This window comes from Manis javanica, chromosome 15 (genome assembly GCF_040802235.1).
Source record: "Manis javanica isolate MJ-LG chromosome 15, MJ_LKY, whole genome shotgun sequence".
NCBI classification, from domain to species: Eukaryota; Metazoa; Chordata; class Mammalia; order Pholidota; family Manidae; genus Manis; species Manis javanica.
In genome coordinates, this window is record NC_133170.1 from 13829193 (window position 1) to 13847304 (window position 18112).

General features: G+C 39.6%; 1 protein-coding gene across 3 annotated transcripts in view; it reads left to right on the forward strand.

Annotated features, from left to right (window-relative positions):
* GYS2 (glycogen synthase 2) overlaps nt 1-18112 on the forward strand; it is a 44989-nt gene continuing 26877 nt past the window's right edge. The window contains exons 1-5 of one of the 3 annotated variants that reach the window (XM_017662317.3): nt 1-518; nt 6878-7225; nt 7561-7742; nt 11616-11807; nt 14003-14185. In XM_017662317.3, coding sequence (XP_017517806.1) covers nt 7006-7225; nt 7561-7742; nt 11616-11807; nt 14003-14185 — 777 coding nt within the window. In that variant the 5' untranslated portion in view covers nt 1-518; nt 6878-7005. Of the gene's footprint in view, nt 617-6877; nt 7226-7560; nt 7743-11615; nt 11808-14002; nt 14186-18112 lie in introns of all 3 variants that reach the window. The other 2 variants (XM_017662318.3, XM_037020394.2) reach the window with 2 other exon arrangements.

An 18112-nucleotide genomic window follows, 5' to 3' on the forward strand; every position in this document is an offset into this window, starting at 1 on the left:
GGCTGTGTGAACCTGGGAGTTTGGTCAAAAGGACAAGGGCTCAAGGTCTGAACTTGTATCATGCTCAGCTTATGAGGATTCCATTATCCAAAGGGGTGCTACCCTAAACCTGAGGATTTTACACATCGTTGAGTTGTTTTTAGGTAGATATTGACTGGGGATACTGTCTTCACTGAAGCTTCCCAGAAAGACTGTAAAAAGGAGCTGAGCTTTCCTGCTTCGACCGGGAGTTCTCTCCGAGGCACATGAGATTGCATTCAGCTGGTTTATTCCTGTGAGAAACTACCAAAGCCTAAGGTCATCCAGCCCTGAACCTCCACAGCTCTAAGCGCACGGCTTCCGAGATCACAGTTAATTGAAAGAGGGATTCAGAACATTTCAGAGGACTGGAAGAAGAATGCTCCGAGGCCGATCCCTTTCTGTGACATCGCTGGGCGGGCTTCCTCGGTGGGAGGTTGAAGAACTTCCCGTGGAGGATTTACTGCTCTTCGAAGTAGCTTGGGAAGTAACCAATAAAGGTTTGTACTGCTCCCCAAGGAGGTGGCTATTTGCCAGGTTGCTGAAGAATGTAAACTAGGCTTCCACAGTTCACTCCAGGGAGACGAACTGCCAGCGGGTGAGGAGACTACCCAAACTGAATATAAACTTAGGTTATGTTTAACCTTGTGTATTTCAACAAGCCATGATAATTTAAACTTAACTGTGTTGAAACGGGAGAAAGTTAAAAATATTAGTCATTGCCAGGGAATGGGCATTTAAATTAAAATTTGAAGTACATGGTATGACAGAGCAAATAAAAAGTTAACATTTACTTTTTTGGTTCTATGATTTTTCTCAGCAAAAAAAAAAAGCATAAGTAAGTACTTCATTTTAGGAAGAACTATATAGGCTCAGGATCAACTAGAAACTAATGTTGAACATGTTAGCAATTATATATAAGATATTTAATTATATTTCTCATTCTTCAAGACTAGTTTGGAACTAAAGGTTTAATTCAGAAGCTACTCATAAGGAATCATATGGGGCTCCCATTATGAAGAAAAGAGTAATTTTTCTTCAATTATATATATGTATATATATATATATATACACACACACACATATATAATTTATAAAATAAGAAGGGAAATCAAACTGTCAAAGCTAAAATGATTTCCTAATAAAGTATAATCTCATTTGTGCTGGATTGGAGAAAACAGTAGAGAATTGTAACCTATATGATTTTAGTAAGAAAGGTACCTGTAAACTTTTAAAAAGCAATTACTTGTGGAGTGATATTGTCTAGTTTAAAAGTATCAAGACTATTGACACTAATATTGAGGGCATATTAATATAGAAAAAGTATTAGTTTTGAAGGTTAAGTTTAAGGTCGTGCAGAACTAGGCTGAGTGATTGACAGTAAAAGGCAGTGATAACCTGTGAAATTTAAAGGATCTGAAATGATAACGTGATACATTACCTGTTTCTTGTTTATTTTTATTTTTTATTACAGTAACTTCAAGGTTCTAAAATGGTATCGTGAATGGGATACATATTTCTTCCTTTGGCCATTCAGAGCCAGCATAACCTCAAAATCAGAGGAATTCTATCTGGCATCTCTTTGATTTTCACCTTACGTTAGGTGTTCGCGGTTCTCATGTTATGCATTCATAAAGTTTATAAAAATCATTAAATCAAGATTAAAAAGCAATTCTGCCTATGTAGAAATGCACAGAATGAATGCAAGAGAACAAGGCTGTCCTCTGTGTAGTTTAGTGAGAGGAAGCAAAGACGCCATAAACTTCCTAAGGAGATGTGAAGGATGTTAAATAGCTGTTTCTAAGGTTCTTTTTCTGGTCACAAGGTTTTAAAATATGCCCAAAGTTCCTGGGAACAGATCCATCACTATTGTACATAAATTCCAGACCATGCCTTGAAATAGAGGTTTTCTCTACAGAGTAGGCAGGAACTCAGGGCTACAGGTTGTTCGTGGAGAAAACTGGGGTGGGGAGGGGGGCAACTGTTAAGCATGAGTTCAGAGGCCTCTGTGTGATCCCAGCTCCTGTTCCTTCCTTCTTTTCTCCCCACATAGCAAACATTAGACAAAGCAAAGCAAGCACTTGTCACCTAGAAAGTACTGGTGAACCGGTGGTTCTCCCATCCATCTTACCTCCTGGGCACATGTGCGCGGACTTCAGGGCCCAGAATGGCGCCTGGTGTACAGAGAAACACTCAGTGGGTTTTTCCTTTTGAATGAAGGAATGAATACATTTATTTTCAACCTCTAAGCTGCCTTTGATGCCTTTTTCTTTCCATTCCCACGCAAGGGGAATCGATTTTTTTTTTTGTCAGCAGGGGAATCATAATGTAATTTATCCAAGTTGACATCATTGTCAACATATCTTCATTTTAATATTTATGACAGTCTGACGGTTTAGAAACTTTTATATAAATGGACAATTTTTTGCTCATCCCTAGCAAGAGATTAACACTATAGTTTCTTTTTAAAGAAAAGTGACATGAGGCATCTTAGAAATCATGAATTCAATTCCTCTATTTCATAGATGAAAGGGATGCCTACAGGCATTAAAGCAAGCAAATGGCAGGGTTGGACTAGCATTTAGGTCTCCTCCAAGTCCACTTCTCTTTTTTACTCCAAAAGCCTCAAGAATTAAAAATGAAAACCTCCATTGCAGTCAAAGGTCATGAATTTCTGAGACTTTGAAAACAGTCCCTTAAGTGACCTGAATATCAGCTTCTTCATGAATGTGATTAATGAGATATGCCATTTTGTAATATTTTGTGGAAAGCAAAGAAATGTATTCACATACAAGAAAACAAACTATTTCTTACAGAAGAAAAAAAACCCCTCACTGCCAGAACTATTCCATTAACAATGGAAGTATGTAAACTATAACAAACGAGTCTTAATTACATTATTGAATGTTAACTCTCAGACCTCAAAATAACATTTTCCACTTGTTCATATTACCCTTGAAATTCACTACTTTTATTCATTCACCCATTTATTATTGTTAGCCATTTATTATTCAATACAGACTCATCAAGTGTTTATGGGGTCAGGCGCTGGGAAATGAAAGAGGCAGAGCTTAACAGTACAGAACTGATTGCCAGTCTTGCAGAATTTACAAACTTTCAGGTAGATAGACACTGAGAGTGCATTTATAGTCAAATGTAGTTTGTGTAAGAATAAGAGAACAAGATGCTCTTAAAACCATACATTGGCTGTGGGGTGAGGGAGTTTTCTATCTAGTTTGGGGTTGGGGAAAAGCCTCTCTAATGAAGAGACGTTTGAGCTCCCACAAGGATGAGGAGCTGTTGGGTAAAGATGGCGGAGCAGGGGGCAGTCTTCTATGTGAGGAAACTGTGTGTGTCCAGAGGCAGAGGGGAGCAAGTGTATTCTCTTGAATTCAAAGATGTGAGGGAAGCTCACAGAGGGAACAGGCATGGAGTGAGAGAGCAGACAGGAGGGCGGGGGCTAGTTTGGGGAAGTTTATGGTGAATTAATAGCCTTAAAGAGTTTTACGCCCACCCCATGAATGATGGGAAGACAGTAAAGTTCTGAAAGGTGGAAAGTGCTAATAGATACATTTTTGAAAAAACGCTATTGATAGTTGGGGGCTCTGGCATGACCTAGAATGGAGAGTTTTGCCAAAATATTGGAAACTGAAATGTTTGCTTTCTCTCACTTTGCTCAGGCCTTCCTACAATCATTTCTTCTGCACAGACTTGCCCAAATCATTGTCGACTACAGGCCAATTATCATGTTGAGGATATTTAGTATCATTAAAAAGTCTAATGAATATTGTCAAAAATAATGACATTTATTTGCCCATTTAATACACGTGGACACTGCTGAAATGTAGTTGCTAAAGGAATGCTTCTCTTTTAAAATCAACTGAGTAGCAATGTTTTAGCCCTAAACCATCACATTGCCAGACATAATACTTCTACCTACTCCCTCCTCAAACTGGACCCGGAAGCTCTGGGTCACATGGTATGAAAGGTGCATAGAAAAACTGAAAACTATAGTCAAATGGCAGGTAGAAGTGGATCCTAACTGTAAGTTCACTTTTGTGGGGCAGGAGTAAGGAAGGTAGGACCTTGGTAAAAGTGGACTTCAAGGAGTTTGTAAACCTTCTAAAATTGTATCTGCAAGCTGTGTGCCCAGCTATGTAAGTACTTTTCTGGAGAAAGAGTCTCAAAACGCCCATCATTTCCAAAGGCCTCGATGATTGATGTGAGAGGGTTCCTTCCTGTCAACCCAGAAGTTCCAAGAACACAAATAAAATTCTGTTTCCTCTAAGTATTGTTTTCCAAATGACTTTCCTCTAGGGCAGAATAAAAGCAATTCCATCCTCCCCAAGACCTCAAGATGTTTATCTTTTTGTGATATTGCTCATTTTCTTCTTCTGTCCCTCCCACCCACCACTTTTAAAGATCTATCTATATGTTGCTAGATACAGTTATTTACAGTTTGGCGGTTGATGTCAGACTACCTGGATTAGAATCCCACCTCCATCATTGCCTGTGTGATGTTGCATCCATCGCATAAACTCCCTGTGCCTCAGTTTCCCCATGTAAAAATGAATAAAGCATCTCCCTGTAATGCTGTGTGAAACTAAAATAAATAACAAGTATAAACCAGTTAGAACAGTGCCTAGGATTTAATAAACATTCTATAGGTGTTGGTTTATTATTACTATTTCTTCATAAAATTCACTCATAAAATGAGGATGTTGGAGCCTCCGTTTCCTTACTGACTTTCACTTTGAGTGGTTCCATGATTCTATTTTTAAGTGCAGAAGCAGAAAGGGGGAAGAAGACACAGGTCCCGGGGACAGCCAGTGGGGGCTGAGGTTTCTGTACCTGGTGTGGTTCTGGGCCGGCCGCTCAGTGACGTCCTGAGCCACAGCCCAGGAAGCTCACAGTCCACGTGGAAACCATCCTTGGCTCACACGGAGCTTCAGGATGAGCCCAGGTCTCCCCGCTTGTTCTATATCCGATTGCCGTGTCTGAGCCCCTCCTGACTTACACGTCTGAGCTGCCATTGAGGCGTAGTTAGAGGGGGATGTGCCTGTGGTCTTGCTCTAAGGGTACCGTGCCCCACAGCCCCAGACCGCAGCTGCTTTGATTTGGACCCCAGAACCAGCAAAGCACTGGACACACGAATATTTCTCAGCCGTCGTCACCAGTAGCATTTACTCTCTTTCCTACCAGCCCTGCTGCCTCAGAGGAAGATGTCAGTGAGTGACCGCTTCTGCTTCTGTCTCTCTATCTGGGATCAGACCAGGAGCTTTGCATGCCGGAGTCACGACTTCTGAATTCTGTAACTTTTAAGCTTTCAAAAAATAGTGAAGATTCTCCCAATTATATATGTTTATATAATATATAGCCTTATTACATAAAACATATGTAGCCTTACTATATAATATGTAATATATATGGCCTTATTATATGTAACATATACTATCTAATATAGATATATTGCTTTATTTGGGCTGGGACCACATTCCACCCAGCTTTGCCATCCAGGTTTTAGGAATAGCAGCCGTGTTTCTGGATGAAAACGTGGGGTTTGAGCTGCCTCGGTGACATGTGCCAGGGAAGCTCATCTTTTCTTTCTGACACTTGGCCCTCACACTAAAGATAGCTCTCATGTTGTTTCAGGGGAATATAGATCAATAAAATACAAAGTGCATGTTTGAACGTGAAGGGCAAGTCCAAATTCAGTGACCTACACTGTGGTAAAACAATAATTCATTAAAAAATATGTGTTGGTGACTCCTGCTAATATTCCAGATTTAAAAAGAGGCATGACCCTACTTCTACGCCATCACACTCACCGTAATTGGCATGCCAGGAGAGGAGTCTAGGTCAAAATGTGGTAAAAAGAGTAAAATCCAAGTGAAAGTATTTGCATATAAATATGGGGAGGACAGAGAGAGGCTAAAGTGGTGCTTGAGTGTGTGAAGTAGCAGTTAAGAGTACCTCCTCACAGGAAGACTATACAGGAAGAAGGCGGGGGTGGAAAGAGTTATCACTAGGCCTCAACCAATGTGGGATGGACTTTTGTTTTTAAATTTTATATTTGTATTTCTGATAGACTGAAAGAACACAACCATAGTATTTATGAACACCGTGGGGCTATTTGGGAACTGAAGGGCTCACATGGGAAAAAGAAGTAGCGAATTAATTATTTTTATCTTTGCATTTCAATTCCCAGATCTAACCATTCATTGTTTTTCAATGAAGAATTTTTCTTCTCCCTTTAGTCCTTTAGCAAGTAAAAAATGTGTTTGCATTTATGTTCAGAGTATTTGAATTTGAAACACATGTTCTAACAAGTATCTTGCCTAAGATCTCTGAGCAAGATACGCAGTTGCAAATAAATGAGAGTTTTCAAGAACAGAAGTGTAAGGCATTTAATAAATGTGTGCCCTCAGAACCTGATAATACAGTCCCCTGATGGATGAACATGAAAGAAGTCTGCAGAAGGGAAGAAATTATTTGAAGATTTCACATTTTTGCAGATAATGAGTTTGAAGTAGAGCTTATATATGTATATATATTTAAATATGTTGCTAAGATGTGACTCTCACACCTTAAGGGAAAGTTCTTCTTTTTCATTGCCCTCCTGGGTTGTTCTGTGTGTGCATTTTTAAAGCCTCTTCTGGTGCCATGTCAGACGGAGAGCAGCAGGTTGGCAGCAGCAGAGAAGTACAGACGTTTTGAGGAAATCTGAAGAGATGATCGGAATGAAGCAGAACATGGCTTCAAGTTCCATCCGCGTTGAAGTGTCAAAGTTGACATAAACAACCCTTGTCAGGACACATGCCCTCAGCAGGAGTAGTCACCTTTCATCTTTCTCCTACAGTGGTCCGAGATGTTTCCAAGGAACAGCTGCTGCTGAAATTGTGAACAAGTGTCCCAAGCTGAAGAGCCACTTCTCTTGCAAGATGCCTTTAGACAAGAGGAAAATTGCTGATAAATTTTTAAGGAGGCATGACTGGCCCAACCCTCATGCCAAACCTAATGACACAAACACAGATTTTCGCACAGTATTTCATTTTGTCCTCTCTGGCATTATTGACACTACTAGTAAAACACAAAGTCAAAAAAAGACATTTCCTCTTGGAAAATATACACATCCTCGGATCCGGCGTGTCTACATCTAGAAAATTGTCCTGGGGGGAAAATAAGAAGAGCGCCAAAAGATATGCGTGTAAGGATGCTCTTTGAAGCCTTATGGTGGTGAAAAATTGGCAGCAACTTAAATTGAACTAGTTAATTCAACAGGTCTAGGGTTCAATCAGCTCATCTTTTCGGTGGATATGAAATAGTACTTAGCTTGGAGGCTGTTGGTGGGGAGCATGAGTGGTAGCACCATGCACAGAGCCTAGGAGTGACTTTTTGTTAGTGTCCTTTACACACTTTAGTTAGAAAGTTAAATAAATACTTGTGCCTGATGGATCCTAAGTGCTTATTTAAGAATGAGAACTCATTTCCATGCCTTCCACGCTTAAAATGAATGATGCTGGAATTGTTTCTTTTTGACAGTCGGTGGCATCTATACTGTGATTCAGACAAAGGCCAGAACCACAGCAGATGAGTGGGGAGACAATTATTTTCTGATTGGCCCATATTTTGAGCATAATATGAAGACACAGGTGGAACCGTGTGAACCTACAAATGATGCTATTAGAAGAGCAGTGGACGTAATGAATAAACACGGCTGCCAGGTAAGGGATATTGACTGCGCTTCACTCGGCAGGTCTTAGTGGATGGTTGTGGGAAAACAAACCACAGTTTATATGAACTCACAAGAGAGGATCACTCATCAATTTAGGGACAAGGAGCAGGTTTGAAAGAAAGATGATGAATTTGATCATAATTAGGTTATATTTGAGGCACCTTTTGAAAACCACAGGGAAATGTCTGGTAGGGTAATAGGTTTGGAACTCAGCCGAAGGTATAGGCTAGAGATGTTTTGGCAAGTTCATTTGCATTTAGATTGTAGTTAGACATTATCAGTGTTGCTAATATTGTTCAGTGGAAGTGTATAGACTAAGAGCAAAAGTTTGAGCCAAACCTTGGGGAATATCAACATGTTAAATCATCTACATTAAAAAAACTCAGAGATTGCAGAGGCTCAGCTAGTGATAGAGGACCAAAGATGTCGGAATCCCAATCCTCACATAATGGGCATACGTTACCTTATAGAGCAAAAGGACTTTGTAGATGTGCTTATGATAAGGTCTTGAAATAGGGAGATTACCTTGGATCATTTAGGTGGGCCCAATGGAGTCCTTAAAAGGGTCCTTAAAAGAGGGAAGCAGTAGAATTAGAATCAGGAAGGAGATGTGACAGTGGAAGCAGAGGTTGGCCTAATGGGCTCTGAAGATTGAGGAAGGGACCAAGAGCCAAGGAAAGCAGATATTCTCCAGAAGCTGGAAGAGGCCAGGAAACAGACTCTCCCCTGGACACTACCAGCGGAATATAAGTCTGCCAACGTGTTGATTTTAACCCTTAGATCCATTTTGGACTACTGGTCCCCGACCTATACATATAACTTTGTATAGTTTTAAGCCACTAGGTTTGTGGTAATTTATTGCTGTAACAACAGCAATAGTGAGGTCTAGACAAGGAAGAGAGAGTTTCATGTATGGAGGAGGAATTAAGTCAACAAAGGACTGAGGCAGGATCAGTTGGATTTAGCAGTATTCAGGTCATTCATGGTAATCTTGCTAAATACAACTTCAGGGGAAAAGTGGAGGTAAAATCAGATTGCAGTGGGTTGAGGAATGAGTAGCTAGTGGGTGAAAGGATATAGAAGTTGTGGCCATGAGATTTTTTTCTCTGAAGAGTGACATGGTTTTGAGAATTAGTGTTTTATTAAATGTGAGCGAGATCTGAGCATATTTATTTGCCACAAAAAACCCCAAAAAACTAACAGACAGGGAGAAGTAGAAAGTTCAGAAGAAATGGATAATTAAAGAGAGTAAGGCCACAGAGAACTGGAGAGGGAATAAGAGCCAAAGGCTTATTGGAAGGATTGTTCTTGATCTTTTCATTCAAACAGGGAAAAAAGGATGAACAGAAATAGAGATACACTTGATGAAGAATTCAGGATGGTCACCCTCAATGTTTTTGATGATGTTCCTAAAGTTGGAATTAAAGATCATCTTATGAGAGTTAGGAGGGAAGAGAATCTGAAGGAAGAAATTGTGAAAAAGTTTCAAGAAATAGGTAAAAGAATTTCTGGACATCTTGACATATAGCCATGACATTTTAGGGGCACAATTATACATGACTATGACTTTCCCCAGACGCAATTAGAGGCCTGAGAGAAAGTGCAGTAAGTTGGATAGCTGGAGATTTGATGTTGTATAATTTTGGCATTTGTGCAATGGGGCAAGTGTTCCAATACTAGTGTTGGAAATAAATGTGCAGTTGACTGAATGAATGGTCAGGCTGGGGGACAGTTCTGCCTGAAATGGATAGGAAAGGAAGCTAAGCCAGAAAGGAGCTAATGATGTAGGAGAATAACGGAAGGTTCTTGAACTGGAGGCCTTGAAGATTAAGAAGAAAACACACATGCTGGGAAAACAGAGGGAGGGAAGTGAAAGTACAGAAGTTGTGGTCAAGTGCTAGAATGTGAATCCTGAATATTTCAGAGGAGGAGCAGTCTGGGTTTTGACAAGGATAAGAATGTAGCTATAGGCTTGGGTGGGTGGCTGAAATGCAGTAGACACGAAGTCCTTCAAAGTCAATAGGTCAAATAACTATGAGCTAAGTGTGTAGGATTAAAAAACTCCATTTTGAAGTTTCCCAGAGTAAGGTGGAAATGCAACCAGGTGATTTTTAGAACAGGAAAGGTAACATATTTGGATAATGTAAATTTCAATGATGTCTTATATATAAATGAAGAATAAGGCTTTAAAAGTTTCAGGGTAATTTTAAAAATATGAAGTTTCCTTCATACTCCAGGAATATAGTTTCTGGGTATAGAAGAAGCCCTCACTGAGATGTCCATGTGGGTAGTGGTGTCCAGGAGGTACATGCAAAGTTTATGGTGCAGAATACTTAATTTAAAAGGAAATATTACCAGAGAAATATATCATAATAAGGGTAGCATAGAGAACTGGGATGTTGTATTACAGGGAAGAAATAAGTGAGATATTACATGGGGCTTGCATTTAAGGCTCTTGCAAAAGAAGAGAGAGATAGAAAACATAATTGGAACTGACTGTTCTCAAGATTCTGAATGGATTTCTGATGTAAAGATATTTCCATGTCACAGGTAGGAGCTCACTGGTGGTCAAGACAGGCTAACTTATATTCTCTGTACTTAACAGTTCTGTATGATCTTAGCTCATTGTTTATATGTCACATATTAGGTAATCAATACCTCTTCATTGAATGAATACATAAACCAATGAATGCCCAAAGAGCAGACAATTGAAAAGTTGTTTGGGGTTCAGGAAAACTCAGTTGGAAAAAGAAAGAGTGCCAAATTACAATGGAAGCAATTGACACGTAATGAGGGTATTTCAAAGCTGGCCAAGGCATGGATGGGAAAAAGACATCATTGTTCATTCTTGAGTCTCAAGGAAAGAGACAGTGATGAGATGGGCTTCCAAGCTCTGCAAAGTTCAGCCTTGGGTGGAGTCAGAAGGGTCCAAACTAAACAATGTAGATACATTCAATTTACTAGGGTGGCCTGGCTTCCCAGTGAGAGAAGCTCTTAGTTTCTACCAATTTCCAAGAAGGGTTTGAAGTCATTTATGGCTCTTGCATACCATGCAAAAGAAGAATAAATATAAAATAAAAATCAAGACAAAAGAATTAGTTAATCACTATAGAAAAATAGAGACCAAAAGAGATGTTAGAATATGCAAGTTACTGTATAAATACAATTGGAAAAATTTTGAGATGGATAATGCATTAAAAATAGCACAAGGTAAAACATTTTGAAATAAAAAAGTCAATTCGAAGAAGATAATAGAATTAGACTTTGAGCTGCTAGATCACAGATAGAGTATCTTGTGCAATATATTTAGTTAAGACCTCTGGTAGCAATCATACTGGGAAATACTTTGTGCCATTTATTTTGATAGGAGGAATAAGAGAAATCATGCACATTTGTCTACAGAAACAATGTTTTTCCAGCAGGAAATATTGTTAAGTCCTGCTGCATAAAGTGGCATAGTAGACATTATATCCAACTACAAGTTGTAGAAGATATATAGCCATTCATCCTATGACTTGTCATAAAAATGTGGACCATAATATTAAATCTTAAAACCATGAGTTCAAGGTCACAGGAGGGTAAGGAGTGACAGAAAGACAGAGATTACATTATCCACATACCTCATTTTCAATAGACCAAATTTAATGAAGAGCAAAGAACTTGGATATTCAAGACAAATGGCTGCAAGCCCATCCCATTGTTAGGCTTGAAGAGCAGATGCTGTGTTATCACTACGGTTTCCTACAGAGTTTGGGTAATCTGCTGAGCTCTAAATGAAGTTTACATCCTCTAAGCGCAAGTGCATTTCCCTCCCTTGCATTGCCTAGTATTTCTACGTGGCTGTGTGTTCTTCACATGGCAGGTGCACTTTGGAAGATGGCTGATAGAAGGGAGTCCTTATGTGGTGCTCTTTGACATAGGCTCTTCGGCTTGGAACCTGGACAGGTGGAAGGGTGACCTCTGGGAAGCATGCAGTGTCGGCATCCCTTATCACGACCGAGAAGCCAATGATATGCTGATATTTGGATCTTTAACTGCCTGGTTCTTAAAAGAGGTACAGTTTACTGTGTAGTCCTGTAACAGAGAAGGAGCACAGTTGCACGCTGTGCCCAGTGATCACCCACTCATCTTTAAATTAAGAAATTCTGAGATGAGGCCCTTTTTATTGTCCTAATACATTTCAAAGGAATCTGGGAAAATGTTCAGCATTCCTCCAACCAGCCTTTGGAACAGGGTAATAATAATGCTTATTCAGATTTACCTTATGTCAGATTTAAATCAAATGACTTGTATAACACCCAATTATATTGCCTGCTAAATACTCAATGTATATGCCAGAAAAAAGTATTATACAGCATGCATTATGTACATGAACTCTAGAATCAAGGGAGTAAGAAATAGCTTCAAACATTTGGTTTGGTTTATGCAAAGTACTTGTGCAACTGCTGTGGCTTTTAGGTGTTTTCATCATTTGCTAAGGGATGACGTGATCTCAGCAGTTGGTAAGGATTCTGTAGCAGTGAAATATCCTACAGATGTAAAAAAGCAAGAGCATTAGAAATCAAGTGAGCCAAACTTGCACTCTCTTCAATCCTTAAAACAAAGCAGTAGGATTTCTTTGCATTCCTTGCATTACCTCAAGGTGACCATGGCTGGCTTGAAAAAAGTCAGATGGTGAAGAAAGAGCATAACTAGCAAAGTGGGGGTGTGGTCTAAGGACACATCACAGATCTTTGTGTTGAGAGTGTGTCCCCTTGACCAGTTTTTATTGCTGATGGAGTCATATTCCAACAGCCATACAGGGCTGCCATGAAGTGAAGGGGAGGTCGGGTGGGGGGGCAGTATCATTGCTTTGTGTTGGTGACAGAATAGGAAAAGCAGGGTGAGGGTGCCGACGGACCTGGACTGATGGCAATGTGCCTCTTGTTTAGCGTCAGTTCTTGGAACCAACTCTTCCTCTGCAAACTGCCTCCTGGAGCCACTGTCCCCAGGGCTGAGGCCAGCCTCTGTGCGTGTGTGTGCCCCGTCCATCCATCTGCTCTCATCCCTTCTGTTAAAGGGAAATAGAGGGGAGAGAAGCAAGAAAGGGAGAGCCTCTGTTTTCTCTAAAATAAAATAGTTTGGGAAACAGAGATTGTCTTCGATTCAAAGGGTAGAGAAATTGGGAAAATCCTAAGGCTGCCGGGCAAGCCCTGTTCCTATAGCCTCCCCTTTGCTGCTACTGATCTGTACAATGGGAAATAGATGTGCGGAACTTTTTGAAGAGCAGGTACTTTAAAAACCAAAGGCCTTAGCCTAAGTCCATGGCCCCCGAAGACTATTTCCATGGACCCCTAGTAGCAGCATTGCCTGCAAACTTGTAAGAAAAGCAAATTCTTGCCCCCTTCCCAGAATTACTGAATAGATTATCTAGGGATGGGACCCAGACATCAGTGCTTGGCAAGCCTTCTGGGTGATTCTGATGTACGCTGAGAGTGAGAACCACTGTCTGAGGTTCTCAATTCTCTGCTCCAGCGTCTTGAGTCAGGTGTTTTGCACCATCAGGGCCTACTGCTCCATTAAAGAAATAGTCGTAAGTGGAGTGGAATGTAAATACTAATTTTTTGTAAAGGGTGAAAGAAGGTAACTTTAAAGTGATGAAACTGATGCTTTCCTTCATTTTAGAATTAGACCTGGAGTTAGACCTAGAATTAGACCTGGGTCCTCAGTGTTACTACATTACAATTTGATTCTAAGTTATTAGCCTTTTCTCCCACCCCCAGTTTCATATTCTTAAAATAATTGATCAGTTAAAATGCTTTTGACCTCAAGGAACAGAAAATACTACTAAGATGGACTTAAACACAAATTGTTTATTGTTTATTTAAAAGGAAGTTTCTGAGTGGGTAGCCCCAGCTGATTCAGCTGTTTAATGATATCTGCAAGGATATCACTGCTGTTATTCATTCAGCCATGCAGTAAATATTTACTGAGTGCCTAGTGTGCATTTATTTTATGAGATCCCTCTGTTGATACAAAAATAAATGTGATCCATTACTGGTAGGGAAGATTATGCCATAAAAATATATGGGCTTTATGAGCATACCACTAAATCCGATAAAACACTTGTCATTGCTAAACTTGCATGCTTCATATTTAGATCCCTTTAAATTATGCTAAAATTTACAGTCATGTTAACTTTGTGCTCTGGGCCATGAGCAAGATCTAGCTTCACCAACAACTTTTCTAAATGCTTCTTTTCTAATGTAGGTGACAGATCTTGCCGACGGGAAGCATGTCATTGCCCAGTTCCATGAATGGCAATCTGGAACTGGACTGATCCTTTCCCGAGCTCGGAAACTTCCTATTGCTACAATATTCACCACCCACGCCACACTGCTTGGGAGGTATCTCTGTGCAGCAAACATTGATTTCTATAACCATCTTGATAAGGTAAATATTCCTTCCTTCTTCCCCTTACCGCTTTTCTTTCCAATCCTTGAAGCTGAAGGTTGGGGAGTATTGATCTTTACATTTCATCTGCCAGCCAGATGGCAGAAATGCCCTTTTAACTAGTGAATATTCATGACAAGCTTCCCCTGAGGTGACAGGGAGCTTGTATAGTTTAACTCTGTTCAGAGTGCAGTTGAGTGTAGTGGTGACAGGCCGGATGCCTGCCTGCTTTGGACGAATAGATACAAGATAGAAAGAGGCGTGGTAGGAGTAGGACACTGTGTAAATGCAAGGCTGGACTTCTGTCTATTCTGAAGCTTTGGAAATGCTGTGAGACCCTGGATTCACACACAGCTCTGAGGGCAGGTACACAACAGGGATTCTAGGTTTCTATACAACTTGCTCTCCAAGTGAACAAAAGGTCAGATTTCTCCTGGAACTCTGCAATGCGTAGGTAAAGTTTTTGTGGCGCTCGAGTCAGACAGTTATTCAAAGCAGGGTGCTTAGTGACGGACAGCTGGGTCTGCTCATTTTACAAGGCTACCCAATTCTACGACCCAAAGTTTTGACTTCTTTCTTCCATTTTCCATCAGTTAAATCAGATTAACAAAGGTATGTTTCTATATCCTCCTAGCAATAATATCAACAAAGCATTTGAGTGCCATAAAATCAGGAGTTAGACAGATTTCGTATCTATGTTGCCAAACAAATCAACTGAGCATTTTAGGGTTCTGTGTCAATATCAGGAAAATTAGAAAGTTGGAAAGTTGGTTTCTAAAGACTTCTCCAGTTTAAAAAGTCCTAGGATTCTGTGAAACAGAGTGGGTGCCTGTGTGATTGTGAGTTTGTAATACATGCATCATCCCCAGATAATGACAGTGTAAAGTCAGACTACTGTCTCCAAGACACCTTTAGTGTAGGCAAGTTCTTTTTGACAGACTTTAACATTTGCAAATCAATGAGTGGTCCTAATGAGAACTTCCCTAAAGGTCACACTGCAAACATAAGATGTACATTTAAAGTAAAGCCATCAATGAATTGGAAAGACAGGAGATCAGGGAGATTTCCTAATGGTGTAAGATAACAGTCGACTAATAAGGGCGAACCAGTGATCTGTGAGAAGCTCACCAACCCTCTTCCCTGGAGAAGAGCGAACTTTGATTTTTATGGAACACTGTATTAGAGAAGGTCTATTGAATATTAAGAATACTTAAGAGCATTATATGGTAACAATGAATGAAAACAACTCATAATATCTGATGAATATTCATCAGATGTTTTTAAGGAACAAATGCATTAGAGAATATAATTATATAATACAACCTTATTCTTTTGTTATAAGGCCAGTAGGGATATCATTCTATTTTTAAATGGGATTATGTATCTCCCCATTGCAGGGCCCCTCACTGGTTGAAATACGTAAGCTTAGTCAGATCCCAGCCCATCTTTGTAGTAAAGTGTCCTGCCCAGTAGAGTGATTAACAGATAACAGGTAGTTAAGGACTTAAATGTTGAATTAAACTTATAACCATTTTTCACAGCGAAAAACTCCCATAATCATGTTTTACAATAGACCCTCGCCTCTATGCTCCCAGAAGGTTTAGAATTTGGGTGACACATAAAAATACCAAATTACAAGCATGAGTTTTTAAAAGTTCAAGAGAAGAAATGAGTCATAATTTAGTCTTTGATGCAGGACCCAGCCTCAGCTCTGACTCAGTTAAATAAACATGCAGGGAAAATGAGAGCACGAATCAAAGTATTCAATTTGTAAAAGCAGGAAGATTGGAACAATTTCTTATTCAAGTATTAATTTGTAACTGAAAACATTTCTTGTTAATAGCTGATTCACCAAAACCTGGATGCTGGTTTAAATGTTTAGTTAAATTTATTAACTAAAATCACATTGCAACTATTTTCAGTCAGCATATGAATTATCTGAGACTCTCCAAGAATATGTTTCAATGGGTCAATTTTCCCCTCAAGTGTAATGGCTAGATAACTAAGGCTTAAAAAAAAGTCCATTAGTTTTCTTATATTTTGGCATCTCTCTCTCTCTTTTTTTTTTTTTTTGATAGAACAGGATTTCCTGCATGGAAATGTAAGGACAGTGTTGTTTAGGCTTAGCAAATGTTGAACAAAGCCATAGACAACTATTGGATGGATTTTGACTCTTTCCTCTGACCAAGTTCTGAGATAGTCAACTTCAGTTTTGAGGGTACCCTCCTCAATCACTGGACTGTGCTTTACTGGTTAATATATGCTTTACCTTATTCTTTGCTCTTTTATATACATGATCCAACATTCAATAGAAGTTAATGAAATACATGGCAATGTAGGAAAATATGATCCATTGTCAAAACCTGGTGCAGATATGTCCTAGATGCTGGAATTATCAGACAGAGATTTTTTTTTAAATTCAGGTATCATGTATATACAATCTTATGAAGGTTTCACATGAGCAACATTGTGGTTACTACATTCACCCATGTTATCAGTCCCACCCCATTGCCATCACTGTCCATCAGAATAGTAAGATGTCACAGAGTCACTACTTGTCTTCTCTGTACTATCCTGTCAGACAGAGATTCACACATACTATCATAAACACATGAGAAGTGGATAACATGAATAAACACATAAGGTTGCTGTGAAGTCACAGGTCTGGCCATGCATACTCAGAGGCCTAAAAGCCAGATGTGTGGCCATGCATCCCAGAAGCCTAAATGGTCAGGGACCTCCTGGGACCATGGAAGAGCGGAAGCATGCACGTGGGCCTGTGCACATGAAGCCCTCCCATAGGACGGCCAGGTCCCTGCTATCCTTGCCCTGTGTCTTGGCATCCTTGGTTTACTCACTTAGAAATCCCATTTCACCTCCAAATGTCCAGTAAGCAGAAGCTCAAATATGAAATGTTATTATTCTCTACAACAACCATCACACCACTAATAACAGATAATAGCATAGGCTATGTATTTACCATACCTCTCATCAAGCCCCGTCAGTGTGTGCCGCTGTGCACAGGACAAAGGCTCACTTCCTAGCCTCGTCTGCAGGGATTTTGAGGATCTGGCCTTATTATGTCTCCTACATTCTACACCCAATACTACAGCCACATCAGATGTCCTGCTATTTTCTGCATATGACATTTGAGTTCATGTGCTTGTTTTTTAGGGCAGCTAATTTTTCAATCCAAAATTATCTTTCCCCAAATTAAATTTTCATGCTCCCTTTCAAATGCCATTTTATTTATCCAATCAACTTGGGGATACAAAAATCACTAAGTCATGATCCTTGCCCTTGAAAATCTTATACTAGAGGTGATACTGACAGTATGTACACTTAGATAGTAGGAGATACTTTTCCTTATCTTCAGCCAGGGTGAATCAGCCCACTCTGATCCTATATCTTACTCCGGCACTTACTCATTTCTGCCTAAATTTTATCTATTTTCTTACTAATTTACAAGTTCTTTGAAGGCAACAGAAACACATAAATTACTTAACAACTGCTGGGTGAATGAGAGACTTCTTTGAATGAGTGAGACCAGCCATATAGAACTTTTAAGAAAACTTCTGCTGATTCAAGGATGCCACATAGAGCCCTGATTTACACATTTTCAAGAGATGGTTGCACATATTACAGTCAAGAAAGAATGCTCTAGGAATGTCCTTGTAATCTTTAGAATCATCTAATGAGCCTTTTTTAGTATTTTCCTCTGTATGATGCATTAAGTACTAGGATTGATTAACTTGTTGATTGAGTAGGAGTCTAAAAGCTATAAAAGCAAGCGAGGATACAAGCTGGGCATCAGACTGATGTGGAATAATTTAGGGCTCTGCTAAGATACGTAAAAAGATCATAACCTTGGGCAAGTTTCTTAACCTCTGAAAGTTTCTATTTTCCCCCTCTGTAAAATGAAAACAA